Source organism: Thamnophis sirtalis, unplaced genomic scaffold (assembly GCF_051295495.1).
Source record: "Thamnophis sirtalis isolate CommonGarterSnake01/CBP01778 unplaced genomic scaffold, rThaSir2_p1.2 scaffold_8, whole genome shotgun sequence".
Taxonomy (NCBI): domain Eukaryota; kingdom Metazoa; phylum Chordata; class Lepidosauria; order Squamata; family Natricidae; genus Thamnophis; species Thamnophis sirtalis.
In genome coordinates this window covers 55248285-55263070 of record NW_028261388.1, presented here as the reverse complement: position 1 = coordinate 55263070, position 14786 = coordinate 55248285, and the positions used below count along the sequence as shown (strand labels likewise).

Genomic DNA, 14786 nt, shown 5'->3' with positions numbered 1-14786 from the left:
TTAGTTTCCTGGTTTTTCGGTCCAAAAGGTCCAAATCAGCTTGTGTCCAGTTAACTATACCAGCTGTGTATCTTATAACTGGTATTGCCCAGGTATTTATGGCCTTGATTGTATTTCCACCATTCAATTTAGATTTTAAAATTTTCCTAACTCTGTTGGTGTACTCTCGCCTGACAATAGTTTTTACTTTTCCATGCTTGATGTTATCCAACTGCAGAATGCCTAAGTATTTGTAGGCTTCATTTTCTTTGCATTTAATTAATTGGCCATTGGGCATTTCAATTCCCTCACATGCAGTGATTTTGCCCCTTTTTATGGATACAGTGGCGCATTTTTCCATGCCAAACTGCATTGAAATATCGGTGCTGAATACTCGGACTGTGTTTGTCAATGATTGGATTTCTATTTCTGACTTTCCATAGAGTTTCAAATCATCCATATATAGTAAATGTGAAATTTTTTCAGCTTCTTTGGCTGTTTGGTAGCCTAATTTCATTTTTTTTAAGATTACTGATAGTGGGATCATTGCGATGATGAAGAGAAGAGGTGAAAGTGAATCACCCTGGAAAATTCCTCGCTTGATATTAACCATTCCGTAGATCTCATTCCCTACTGCCAACTCAGTTCTCCATTGTTTCATCGCCTTTTCAGTAAAGGATGTAATATTTTTGCTAATGCCAGTTGTTTCTAAGCATTTTATGATCCAACTATGTGGCAGTGAGTCAAATGCCTTTTTGTAATCAATCCAGGCCATATTCAAGTTTGTTTTTCTGTTCTTACAATTTTCTAATATCATTTTATCAATTAGAAGCTGATCTTTTGTGCCCCTGCTCCTTCTTTTGTTGCCTTTTTGCTCTACTGGCAAGATGTTGTTTGTTTCCAAATAATCCATCATGTTATCTGCAATAATGCCTGTGAGTAATTTGAAGGTTGTTGGCAAGCATGTTATTGGTCTGTAGTTTTCAGGTGTTGTTCCTTTAGTTGCATCTTTCTGAATCAAGTATGTTTTTCCAGTTGTCAACCATTCATCAATTTGGCCCTTTTGTAAAATTTCATTCAGTTGCCTGGCCAATATTGCATGTAAACTGGTCAGATATTTGAGCCAGAAGCCATGTAATTGGTCCTTTCCAGGTGATGTCCAATTCTTTACCTTTTTAACTCGATTTTTGACCATCTCAGTTGTTATTTCTAATACTTGCATTTGTTTGTTGCCAATGCTTTTCTCAAAGTCATGTATCCACTTTGCTTCCTTGTTGTAGTCCTTTGCATTTTCCCACAATTCTTTCCAGAATTCAACTGTGGCCTGTTTTTCTGGTTTTTCACTTTTGGTGTCACCATTTACATTAAGACTTTGATAAAAACGCCGTTGGTCTGATCGAAATTGCTGATTTTGTTTATATTGGATGATTCGTGCCTCATATCTTTCAATTTTTCTAGCTGTTGCTGTTATCTGCTGTTTTACAATCTCTACAGCTTCATTGATGTTTCTTGTATCCAATCTATATCTCCTGATTAGCCGATCTATGATTTTGTTGTTTTTAAGCCGTTGCTCATGCATGTTCTTTAAGTTACTAGCATCTGCCCTTAACTTTTTGATTTTTTGTTCTAAACGGATTTTCCACTTTGGCTTTGATGCTTTTTCTGTTGTGTGACTAGGTACTTTAATTTTAATGCCTAGTTCATTAGTGACTATTACAGCTGCGCTGTACATTAACTGGTTTGTTTCCAAGATGGATCCCGGTTCAATTGTTGAAAACACTGCATTAACCATTTTCATGATAGGGGCCAAAATTTTCTTAGGCACAGTTTTTAGTGGTGGTAAACGTTGCCTTTCCTCATTAAGCAGAAAATGCTCCATGATCTTATCCTTCAATTCTTTTTGTTTTTGAGTTAGTTCATCAGTTGGTTCAGTGATAACTGGTTCTAGTGGTGGTGATGTTATTTCCTCCCCGAGAGCTTCTTCTGGGAGTTCTACTATAATGTCTTTAGTTGTGTCTTGAATATCAGTTATTTCCGCTTGTGATATTGTTTTTGGGGTTTTGCAATTTGCCTGAATTTCCTCATGTTCAACTTCACTAAACACTTTATTCCGTATAATAAATCGCCTTTGATCTGCTAGTCGTTGTTCACTAACATTTGAATCTGGATATTGTTGTTTCCATAATTCATACATTCTCTTTAAATAGCCTCTTTTTTCTGGCTCTGAGTTGTAGTAACAGGCCATTATGGCACGGTTTTCATCTGCACTATATTTTTGTCGTTTTGTTGGCTGGTCCACTTGTAGCCCACTTGTCGACGGATGTCCAGGGACCCCAACATCCGCCGCGGCCCTTGTTAACCCGCGCGACGACCGATGCGGTATGGAATTCTTATTTGTTTTTTTCACCATATTGTATGGGTTGGCGGGGGTTTTTTTACGGGACCAGATGCCAACCTGACCCCAACCTTCCTCCTTTCTCATCCGGGCTTGGGACCGGCAACGGCGGAGTTTTATTATTATTATTATTATTATTATTATTATTATTATTAATGTGCCAATGAGACTTAACTAAGCATCTTTCTTAGTTTGTAACACATTACAAATCCAAAGATTTTACTGCTACTAATTTGTTTGGAATAAAAATCTAATCTTGTTTCAGGGCAAAAAAGATGAGTGGTTTTCATTTCTAAGCAATAATAGCCCCTAGTTAATGGCAGATTTCTATTAAAGTGGCCATAATTCATTTTATAGTAGGTAACGGAAGAAAACTCATCAGTGAAAAAGAAAAAAACACAGTTGAGAACCTCAACAGTATCCTTATTTGAAAATCTGGGCGTTATGAGGAAAATAAAATCAATGTTGTTCATTCATTCATTCATTCATGTAGCACATATTTATGTAGGCACATGTAATGACTCACAATCTTAATAAAACGTAACTAAAACAACTAAAAACCATACAAAAACAATTATTTAAACACTATCAATAGCTGAATATATTTGTAATATTCAATACAATTTTCCTCCAGAATACTTAAGGCAAGGAAAAGAACTTAAATTAGCAGAGGCAAAAAGTCCCTGTTTGGTTCCTAACATTTTTACCTCAAATGATTATTAGGAAGTGCAGCCATTCACATTCCACCTTGGTTATATTCACACTTCATGCCTACTAAGCTTTATTTTATAATCCACAATATATTGGTAGAATCTGATTGACTCTTCTTGCTTATTTTCTTTTGACAGTGAGAAGATTCAAACAATTGCAGAAAGTCTTTCAAGATATGAATTGGATTCAATGAATCCAATGATGAATGAATTTGGATTCTGGATCTTTAACCCCTTCACAATCCAATGTTGAGAAGAGATATTAATTGGAAAATTATATGACAATTATAAAGAAAATTATAAAATCAATTTGCATATTATACTAAAAGACCGTTGGCTTACCTGAACGGTCATTCTCGGGGCACTGCGAAGAGAGTCCAAATGCTGGGTTAACACAGCCTATCTGCCCTTGGACTGAGTGATGTTTTTGTTGACCACGCCTCCCTTTGCCTGCGCATGCTCAATTCGAAAACGAAGGAACCGTCCTGTAAACATTACAGTCAATACAGCCACATCGTTCAAAATACAAACACCCAGGTGGGTTTGGACTCTCTTTGCAGTGCCCCGAGAACGACCGTTCAGGTAAGCCAACGGTCTTTCTCCAGTGCACTGCTCAGAGAGTCCAAATGCTGGGACATGCCCAAGCTATTGAGTCCCAGGGTGGGGAAGCGCCGGAGCCTCTGGCATTTCAGCCACTCTTTGTAATACTCTTCTGCTAAAGGAGGCTTCGGCTGAGGCAAAGGTGTCAATCTTATAGTTTCTAATAAAGGCCGTGGGGGAAGCCCAGGTGGCCGCTCTACAAATGTCTAGGATAGAAGCCTGGGTTGCCCAGGCTGCAGACGTAGCAGCGCTCCTGGTGGAGTGAGCGGTGACCCGTCTCGGAGCCGTCTTGCCCTGGTGTTCATATGCCAGTTTGATGCAGGCACGTAGCCAACGTCCCACAGTGTGAGAGGAGACCTTGCGGCCCAGGGACGCAGGGAGGAAGGACACAAAGAAGGCCTCTGACCGGCGGTAGTCTTTTGTTCTCTTTACATACGTGCGCACCGCCCACCTCACGTCCAGCTTGTGCTACTCACACTCCTTAGGGTGAGAAGGATGGGGACAAAAGTTGGGCAAAATAAGCTCTTGAGTCCTGTGGAACAGAGAGTTAATTTTCGGAGCAAATGACGGATCGAGTCTCAATATTACTCTGTCCGGGTGAACTACGCACAAATCCTCCCTGACAGAGAGCGCCGCAAGCTCGGAAACCCTGCGAGCGGATGTAATGGCCACCAGGAAAGCAGTTTTGATGGTGAGGTGGCGCAGACTGGTCTTTTTCAAAGGCTCAAATGGGGCTTTGGTCAGGGCCTTAAGCACAAATGGAAGGTCCCATGACGGATACCGGTGAACAGCTGGAGGGCTGATGTTTGCTGCTCCCTTGAGAAAGCTCTTGATCTGAGGGAGTTGACTCAGTGAGCGAGAGGAGCCCTTTGCCAGGATGGTAGACAACGCTGCAACCTGGCGTCTGAGGGTGCTGACCGCAAGGCCCTTATCCAGACCCTCCTGCAAAAAGTCTAGTGTCTGAGGAATCGAGGCTGAGGAGGCCTCTATGTTTCTAGTCTTGCACCACTGTGAGAAGGCGGCCCAGGTGGCATCGTAGATTCTAGTCGTAGAGGGTTTCCTGGACGCTTGGATTGTTCGAATGACCTGGTCAGAGAACTTTTGCTTTCTCAGGAGCTCCCCTTCAAGTGCCAGACGGCTAGCTGCAGCCACTGGGGCTCCGGATGGGCGATGGCCCCTTGGCTGAGGGCAATTTTGTCCCGGGGGATTCTCCAAGGCCTCTGAACTGAGAGACTGACCAGGTCTACGTACCAGGGCCTTCTGGGCCAGAAGGGAGCCACCAGAAGGAGGTCTGCCTTTTCGGTCAGGAGCTTGCTTATCACTTGAGGAATGAGCGAAAGTGGAGGGAAGGCATACAGGAGTCCCTGAGGCCACGCTGACCTCAGTTCATTTGTTCCCTCCGCCTGGGGCGAGTGGTAGCGACTGAAGAAGCGTGGGAGCTGTGTGTTGTTGTGTGTGGCAAACAGGTCTACCTGTGGCTTGCCGAATCTCCTCGCGATCTGCTGGAACAGGTCCGGATGCAGGCGCCACTCCGAGTGGTCGATGCGTTGGCGACTCAGCCAGTCTACCTCCCGGTTGCTTATGCCGGAGATGTGATCTGCACTGAGAGAAGCCAGATGACGTTCCGTCCACCTGCCCAGCGCTTCTGCCTCGAGCATGAGGGCCTTTGATCGAGTGCCCCCTTGTCGGTTTATATGCGCTTTGGTCGCCACATTGTCTGTCATCAAGAGTACGTGAGCCTCTTTTACTAGAGCGGCGAACTTTCTCAGCGCGAATCGAGCTGCCCTCAGCTCCAGCCAATTGATGCTGTGGGCAGCCTCCCTCTGAGTCCATCGTCCCTGGGCTAGGTGGCCCTGACAGTGGGCGCCCCACCCCAGGAGGCTGGCATCCGTGGTGACAACTAGCCTCTCCGGCTCCTTGAACAAGCAGCCCTTCTTGACTGCCTTGGATCTCCACCATGCCAGAGATCGGATCACCTTTCGTGGGAGCCGAACCCGTCTGAGTGAGTTGCTGTCCTTGGCTCTCTGCATTGGCAGCAGAAACCACTGCAGCTCCCTGGCATGAAGACGAGCCCAGGGAACCACCCTCAGGCACGATATCATAATCCCCAGGAGCTGGGACAGCTGAATGATGGGTACCGACCTGGCAAGGCTGCAGTGCTTCACTCTGCGTCTCAGGCTGGACAGCCGGTCGGGAGAGAGGAATACCTGGCAGGAGGTGGAGTTGATGACTGCACCCAGGTGCTGTATACAGGTGGATGGCCGGAACTGACTCTTCTCCATGTTGACAGAGAAGCCATGGTGCTGCAGGGTCTGCACAGTTAGAGAAACATCGCGGTGTGCCTGCTTGGTGGTGAGAGAATGGATGATTATGTTGTCTAAATAACATTCTAGACGGACCGGATGGTTGCGGAGATGAGCCGCTAGCACTGCCAGGATTTTGGTGAATGTTCTGGGCGCAGATGAAAGCCCGAAGGGAAGTGCCCTGTATTGGAAATGTTTCCCTTCCGAACAGAACCTCAGGAACCGCCTGTGGGCCGCATGGATGGGGACATGCAGGTAGGCCTCTTTGAGATCTATTGATGTCAATAGGTCCCCCTCCCTCACACAGTCCAGGATGGAGTGGAGTGACTGCATCTTGAACCTCTTGTAAGCGAGATGCTGATTTAGGTTCTTGAGGTCCAAGATGGCCCTCCCCCCCCCCCGAACTCTTGGGCACTAGGAAGAGGATCGAATAGAAGCCCCTCCCCTGCTGACCCCTGGGGACTGGTTCTATCGCCTCTATCTCTAGGAGATGGCGGATTTCTGCCCTCATGCGCTCCCTCTTTTCTGGGTTCCTGGGGGTAGGACAGCGGATAAACTTTCTCTGGGGAAAGGTTAGGAAGTCCAGGACAAGGCCCCTGCGAATGGTGTTGAGGACCCACTTGTCCGATGTTATCTCCTCCCATAGCCGACCCCCGATGGGGGGATCCCTGTGACCGTCACTTTCCTTTACGAAAGGGCCGGGATCCACCACTGTTGTTTCCTCCTCCTCGGAAGGTTCTCCGAAAGGAAGACTGGGGTTGGTTGGCACGAGCCCCGAAGGATCTGTCTTGGTGCCTATTCCCCCCCTGCCTGAAAGGGCCTCTGATAGGAGGAAGGGTGAGAAGCTTGCCCTGCTTCCTGGCTCCTGTAGGGTCTCTTATGAAAGGACCCCGCCCCTTTCTGGTCACCTCTTTTAAAGGTTGCAGGAAGAATCTTGCGTTTGTCCTTGGTTTCGGTGACAAACTTGTCCAGGGCTCTCCAAACAGAAGACCCCCTTTAAATGGGGCCGATGCCAGCTTCCATTTGGCCTTCATTTCGGCCTGCCAATGCCTGAGCCATAAAAGGCGGCGGGAGGTGATATTGGAAGCCAGAGCTCTGGAAGAGAATTTTGCTGCTGTCAAGGTGGCATCCGCCGAATACTCGACAGCGGTAATAATCTTGGTCAGCTCATGGCGCCACCTAGATTTCCTGGGCGGGGGTCTGGACCTGAGTTGGCGCAGCCAGAACAGGGTGGCCCTAATAAAAAAGGAGGCAGAGGTGGATGCCTTGATGGCCCAGGCAGACGCCATGTGTGTTTTCTGACACGCCTTTTCTGACCTCTTATCTTCTGCCTTGAGTCCCTCTAGGAGTTCGGCTGGCAGGTTGGAATTGGAAGTTAGAGACACGACTGGGGCATCTACTTCCGGGAATTTGAGGATTTCCTCCATTTTATCTTCTACTGCATATAGAGTTCTATCCCCCCCACTGGGGTTGGTCAGGGTGCCTGGCTGTAGCCACTGGCGCTGTACAGCGTCCATAAATAGGTCTGGCACAGGAATGACCTCAGGAGTTTCTACTGTCTCCTTGAATAAACCATGCTTAAGATCCCTGGAAGTGGAAGCCTGAGAGGCCTCGGGTCTGGAAGTGGGGCATAACTCTGTGGCCGTCATGGCTTTGTGCAAGATAGCCTTGAATAATGACGGTTGAAACAGGCCAGAGAATTTTGGCTTGTCAGGGGTGGTGTTTTCGTCTTCGGAAAGGGTGAAAATTTCCCCTTCTTCCTGCTCAGAACTTGATAGCCCAGAGTGAGAGGGGCTTGAAGATGGGGAGGAGGATACAGGCTCCTTAGAGGAGGAGGCCCTAAGTTTGTGTTTTTCCTTTGGGGCCTTGCCTTTGCGAGAGCCCTTGCGCTTAATGCCTTCAGCTATCCCTTGGGAAATGGCTAAGGAAATTACCTCCCTCATTTCATCAGAAAGAGCAGGACTTTTTCCCTTTTTTTTCTTTGGCTTACTGGGCCTGCGCTGGCTAGGCCTGCCTGAGCTGGATCCACCCTTCCCAAAGGGGGAATTCTGGACAGAATCTCGTTCCTCTCCGATGGAGGAGCTAGGGGAGTCGGGGTACCCCCAAGATGCTTCAGGAGATGGATCCCTGGATGCATAGTTATCCCCAGACAAGAATTCACTTTCCCCGGGGGATTGGGCCTCACGATCAGGGGAAGCTGACTCCCTGCTGCGACGGTCTGGGCTGCTGGGGCCTTGAAACCTCCCTGGGATCCACTGTGGCTCTTGGAGAAGACCTTTCAAGTGAGCCTTTGTGCCCTTTGCCTTTAATTACAGAGGGATCCAGTTTGCTGCGCTTGCTGGAGGGCCCCACCTGTTCCTCTAAGGCCTCCCTGCATTCCTCAGCCATTTCAGGTCCCCACGTGGCCTGGAAGATAGCTGGAGTTGGGATGGGCACGCGCTGGCCTTTGAGGCCAAAAGCGCTGGCAGAATCTACAGGAGGGAAGGGCCGCCTTGGGGTCGGATCCTTCCTCCCACCGCCCTCGGTTCCCCAAGACTTAGCTTATTTTCCGGAGGGAGAGACTAGCTGGCTCCCCAGGCTAGTCCCCAGCCTCCTTGTGGCGTTCTGCGATCGCTGAGGGCTGGCTGAGGTTCCTCTTGGGCTGGCTGGCTCGTCCTCCTGGCTTCCTCCAGCGGTCTCCGACTTGCTGTCCTCGCTGCTCGCACGCTCCGCTCTCTGCCGCTCTGCACAGTGAGTCGGAGCGATCCAAAATGGCGGGGGGTGCACGCGCAGCCGCTTCCCACTCTTTCCAACCCTGAAAAGCACGCGAAGGCTCCAGCCATCGCTGCTGTTGCCGGGCAAAATGGAGCAGGTGAGGGAATCCTAGCAATCTGGCTCGCCGGCTTTAGAGCCTTCTCAGAGCCTTCGCTGGACCTTTCCTCCCCCTGGGACGCCCCTGTTCCAACAGGGAACTTGGTTTATCCCACTAATTGCTCCCGTAGCTAGCCAGCCCCCACTGTGCAAGCTTTTCCAATCCACTGCAGTAACAGCAGGGAAGCCCGGTAGCCCTTCTCTTAAAGCGACAGAAGCCTCAGTGGAGGCAAATAGACAGACCTGATGTAGAAGCGTGATTTCCTCTATCTGAGAATTTAAACGTGGTCCAAATTGGGAAACTTTTTCCAGCCTATCTGACCTTAGACTGGAGCTCTCCCAAAACAGTCCTAACTCAGGCGGACTGAGTTTTCGAATTGAGCATGCTCAGGCAAAGGGAGGCGTGGTCAACAAAAACATCACTCAGTCCAAGGGCAGATAGGCTGTGTTAACCCAGCATTTGGACTCTCTGAGCAGTGCACTGGAGAACAAACCAGAAAATATTCCTTGTAATCTGTTTAACTATTGCTATTGGCAAGAAGAGTCAAGTAGACCAAGTTATTTAACCTAGACTCATAGAGAGATAATATCCAATATGGAATCCATAAACTGTGTAAAAAAAGAAATGGATAATGTTCAAGTCAGAAGCATGATTTTTGTATTCTATAGGTAATTCATATATGAACTTTTGTAAAAATGACTTACTTGTTGCCCATCTTGATAGTTGTCTATACTTAATGTCTGCGTTGCCATCATGGTTGCTGAGAGTTGCTATGAAGTCAAATCATGTTTTAGTTCAATTTTTTTGCTGAAAAGAAACCATAAAGAATATTAGTATTTTTAAAGAAAATTATAGAATTGTTGAAATCTGTGTGCAGTTGAAAAATGTGTTCTTTCATATATATGCCTGTTACTGTCATAAAATACTGATGATCATAATTTTTGTGCAAATTGTACATGGATTTTCACATGCTAAAATAAAACAGAAATGTACCACAAAAATATGTGAAAGAAAATAATGCAAAACCAACCTTTTGGGAATTAGGAAAATGTTCTTTCAGATTATTCTGTTGAATGACTATGGGTACTGGTGCAGTCATGAGATCAGATCACACAACAAAGTGGTTATTTTTAAATCCCTGTTAGCAAACTAGAGTACACTCTTTCTCTCTGAAGAGTGTTCTTGGCTAAACCAAGGCACAAATATTAACTTTGTGATGTTTCTCAGATACAACCACAAACTTTACTATTTATTTGTTGTCACATTTACAGGCACCCACTCATTTAGTTCTTCTCTCTCTCATTCATCATATCCTTAATTTACCCCAAAAAAATGATTTACATTAAGGTGACCAGATTTTCAGATTGGTAAAGAAAGACACCATTGACCGGGGGGGGGGGAGGGGGGCCTTAATTAAAAAATTTATATTTTGTCAAAAGGTCACCCCAGGACACTGAAACCAGCATAAATACGAATCTGTTGCCAAACAAAATTTTGATCACGTGACCATGAGAATGCTGCAACAGTCGCTAAGTGTAAAAAATGGTCGCAATGGTCGCTAAGTGTGAAAAATGGTCATCAGTCACTTTTTTCAATGCCATTGTAACTTTGGTCACTAAAGTGATGATGTTTGCTGCATATCAATAGAATAAAAAAGTTGTTACACTCCTACTTGGCAGTTTCAATATACAGCCTCAATTGTTCTAATGTAAGGTCAGTTGTTGCTACTTTTCAATAGATAGATGACAGGTAGGTAGGTAGGTAGGTAGATAGGTTTATTCTGAAGATAAAAGTTTATGTACACCAGGAACTTTTGAATGAAAGCTGGGAGAGGAAATTGGACAAATGAACAGAATAGTATAGTACTCTAAAGCAGTGTTTTTCAACCACTGTGCCGCGGCACACTAGTGTGCCGTGACATAGTGTAAGGTGTGCCGTGAGAGAATTACTTTATATATAGTCAATATAGGCACAGAGTTAAAATTTTTTAACATTTTCTAATGGTGGTGTGCCTCGTGATTTTTTTCATGAAAAAGTGTGCCTTTGCACAAAAAAGGTTGAAAAACACTGCTCTAAAGGAATAAATGTGCTCTCGCTAATAAATGCACAGAGCAAAGATTTATAAAAATAGAAATGTCAGTATGAAATTACAAGCTATTACCTTATGTATTAATTAAATATATATCCTGCTTCCCCCCCCCCCCCCCAAACTCAAGGTGGCCTGCATGGTGCCATCTCCTCCAATTTTTTATCACCTTCTGAGTTAAGCTAAGTGAAGATACAGGAATAACCAAAGTCACCTACTGTATTGAGTTTCTGTGGTTGAGAATAGAGCAGAGCCTGACTTCCCACATCTGACACCTGCTAGAGGCTGTGAGAGTTTTCTTTCTGAGCAAGAAAATTTTGTGACGAGCCATGTCACAAAATCTATTAATGAAAGGATAAATCCCTATTTGCGAAATAGCCAGAATATTCTCCCAAAATTTAAAAGATTCCTCTTCTGGAATTACAAACAATGTCTAAAAGCGTTCTACCAGAGAGGGAGTATGATCATTAAGGTGGAAGAGTAGAAATACAATAGAGAAATTCATCTTCAAGTTTTCTTTTGCTCTGCTGGGGGATTGGGGCAAGTCATTTTCTGTTAGCTCTACCTACTTCATGAAAGTATTTTGGAAAAATGGGAGAAAGGAGGTGATGCTTTGAGTTCCTAAATGGAAAAAAGGAATATATATCTAAAAAATAAATGTTAAGTCAGATTTTTCCCTGCAAAGTATTCATGAAATAGACCAGGTTGAAAAAAAAATTCCAACAAAATTACCCCTAATCAGTTATGGAATAATTAAGGCTTACTCTGAAGTAGTTAAATATATAATAATTATGCTAACTAATAATATAAGACTGTAGGAATTAATATCAGTAGCTTTTCTACTGTCCATAAGCTATTTTCTTAAAATTTAGGTGTGAATGCTCTATATTATTATTTAATGTTGACATACCAAAAAGATGCACACAAAGACAATACAAACAATTGAAACTACAGGTAGTCCTAGACTCAACAACAGTTCATTTAGTGACTATTTAAAGTTACAACAGGACTGAAAAAAGTGACTTATGACAAGTTTTTACACTTCTAAATGTTGCAGCATCTCCATGGTCATGTGATCAAAATCAATGGATGGACGGACCATGCAGACTTTCTACATTCTTAGCCTATTTTCTCAAAGTTTCTGATAAATCTTCTGTCTTGAAGCTATTATGATTGTTTCATCTAACCCTTAATGGTGAATTAGGGTATTGGTTTGTTTTTTAAAGCACTAATCTTGCTTCCCTTAGCTTCCCTGCCTTCACCCACCACCTGCACTAACCACCACCCCATGCCTCCCCCACACATCACATTCCTTACCTGGGACTCCAGCCACCTCCCTAAACACTGTCAGTGTTTAAATTCAGATTATTGTACACCAGAAAGTCTGAATTTAAGTTTATCATATGAATAAAAATGAAAATCATTCTTGCACTATAATGAAAGGGGTGTATATTTCCTGGGGACAATTTATACAGTTATTTAAATGAAATAAAGCAAGCAGACTCCTGCCATAGTGCAGCAGTAATGCTAGGCATAAGATTAAAGGAAACAAGCTACCCCAGGGGAAAAAATATTCACTCTTGAGCTGCTACAATTCCTGCGGTTCAATCATGTGGCAGAGTTAAACATAAACAAGCCAATATTATTCCAAATTAGCGATGATGGTGCAGTATCCACAAAATTGAGGAAACCTTGAGGATAACACAGGTAGCTTATGTGACAGGAACAGCCATCTTAATTGTGAACGTCTTGGGATCAGCACTTTTTGAAAGCGAATTGTCTCTAGAGACAGCAACCCTCCCCGTATTTATCGGGTGAAACCAGCACCGAAAATAATACAATTGAAAACACCGCTTAGGCTGGAAAGCATCTTTAAAACCAGCAAAAAAAACAAGGCCGCCGTTTTGGCTAAAACCTGTTGATAAACTACTAAGCTGTTGCAACAAATTATCCATACAATATTGTGGCTCAGACGAAGGGAACGAATCAGTCAGGAGCCGGTTAAACGTGCGGGGACAACAAAGGAAAGTTGACGAGCGCATTCCTGTGGCCGAGACCATCACTCCGTGCTTCCTTACATTTCTGTCAGAGGAAAGGTCACAGTGTTGTGTGGTAGGCGGAGCTCGGAACACAACAGAGAGGAAGGAAAGCGGGCGGGTAGTATTGGCTCCTGCGAAGCGGAGCCTTTAGGGATTTAGGGAAGGGAGCCAGCCGTGGAAGGGAGTGTGTGGGGCCGTGTGTGTGCGCGCACGCAGACCAGCCACCGGGGAGTTGCGTCTGCCTTTGCCGAGGGAATATGTTGCTGCTGCGGTGGTTGCTGGCCTCCCATTGCCAAACGGCGCCTGAAAGCCATGAGCGGTGGACGCAGCCCTTGGCGGCTTCTAGCAGGGGACTGTAGCGAGCGTCTCTCCCTTTGGCTGCAGCTTCCTTTCCTCTCTCCGCCCCGCTTCTCTGCCTCTTCCTGGGGATCGTGGAGGAATCTTGGTCTGGCATCATTGAGGAGAACCTGCCAAGCAGCGGCGGCGGCAGCAGCAGCAAAGGCAGCCAGGAAGGTCCGATCCTGGCCCGAGAAGACCAAGGCTACCCTCCCCATCTTCTAGCGGTGGGTATTTGCTAGTGATGAGCCTCGAAACAGGCGCGCGGCGGGTTCTCCTCAATGATGCCAGACCAAGATTCCTCCATGATCCCCAGGAAGAGGCGGAGAAGCGAAAAGCAGCTATAGCATCCGCCGGTTCCTCTGGCGCTCCCACGGGTTGCTGGGTCCTGGAGCCGTTGCCCTTTCCTTTTTTTCTCCTTTCGCGTGCTCACTCCCCACCCCATGCAGGCGGCGGAGGGGAAGGAGTCTCTGGTGGCTGCAGCAGCAGCAGCAGAAGCGGTGGCGACGGCTGGAGCACAAATCCGGGCAGGTGGCTCTGGCTCTCCCTTCCCCGAGCATATCCCATTGCTGCTGGTGCCGCGGCAGGAGGAGCGAGCAAGCGAACCACCGACCGACCCCGCGCGTCCCATCTCCGACTCCAACTCGGCGGGCGAAGGGGCGAACTCTCATTAGCAGCGGGGATGGTTAAATGTTACATCAGAAGATTGATGGGGTATTTTAGAATGCAATCAGTGCAGTAACAACTAAACAGGCAGGCATGCCAAGTGGCACAGGAAGGCAAGAATTTACCAGGGGCTTTTTAATTAGGGGTGGAGGGAGATGGACCTCAATTCAGGACCGCGTGAGGGAGTCCTGTTTTTTCAAGCAAGAATTCTCAAAGAGCAGTTGCTGCCGCGAACGAAAAGCAGCTTTTAACCCCAAGCGCGATGCCACGAATGTCACTATTTCCATCCGAGCCGCCACCGCAATCCTTGCACTCCGGCAAGAAAGCGGAAGCGAGAAGAAAAAAATAAATAAATAACCACCCTCCCAAGCAGCCGGAGCTTGCAAAGGGCGACGTTGCAATGAGGGTCATACTCCTGACCCTCTAAAACTCTCGGGAAACTCCTTCGCAGCCATGGGGGGGCGGGACCCCGTCACAGGAGCAGCCCCACTGGTGGGAGAACGACGGGACAGCTACGAAAAGGCACAAGGGGGGGGAAATTGACATCAAGGGTCCGTCCCACCGCTCGCCTTAAAGCTCTCGCCTAGTCAAGCTCTGGGGTTGCAGCCGCTGCTCGCCATTCCCTCAAGTCAGAGTACGGAGCGCGCGCAAAACCCTGCCATGTGGGACTCCCCACAAACCTCTCGCATATTCCTCCCACCCCCCCGCTCGCTCCGTCTTACCAGATTTCGGGGGGTATCTGTAGAGGGAATTGGACGAGACATCCACCTCTTCCACTCCGGCGTTCTGCCGGCTGGTGAGTGCTCCCATGCTTCAGGCAC

General features: G+C 46.4%; 1 protein-coding gene across 5 annotated transcripts in view; it reads right to left on the bottom strand.

Moving 5' to 3' along the window:
- The window catches only part of PKNOX1 (PBX/knotted 1 homeobox 1), a 54988-nt gene that overhangs the window by 26237 nt on the left and 13965 nt on the right, over positions 1–14786 (bottom strand). For 4 of the 5 annotated variants that reach the window (XM_087721707.1, XM_087721708.1, XM_087721706.1 and 1 more), the window contains one exon: positions 9543–9645. In XM_087721707.1, the coding sequence (XP_087577833.1) occupies positions 9543–9593 (51 nt within the window). In that variant the 5' untranslated portion in view covers positions 9594–9645. Of the gene's footprint in view, positions 1–3081; positions 3104–9542; positions 9646–14786 lie in introns of those variants that run through there. The other variant, XM_087721709.1, reaches the window with a different exon arrangement.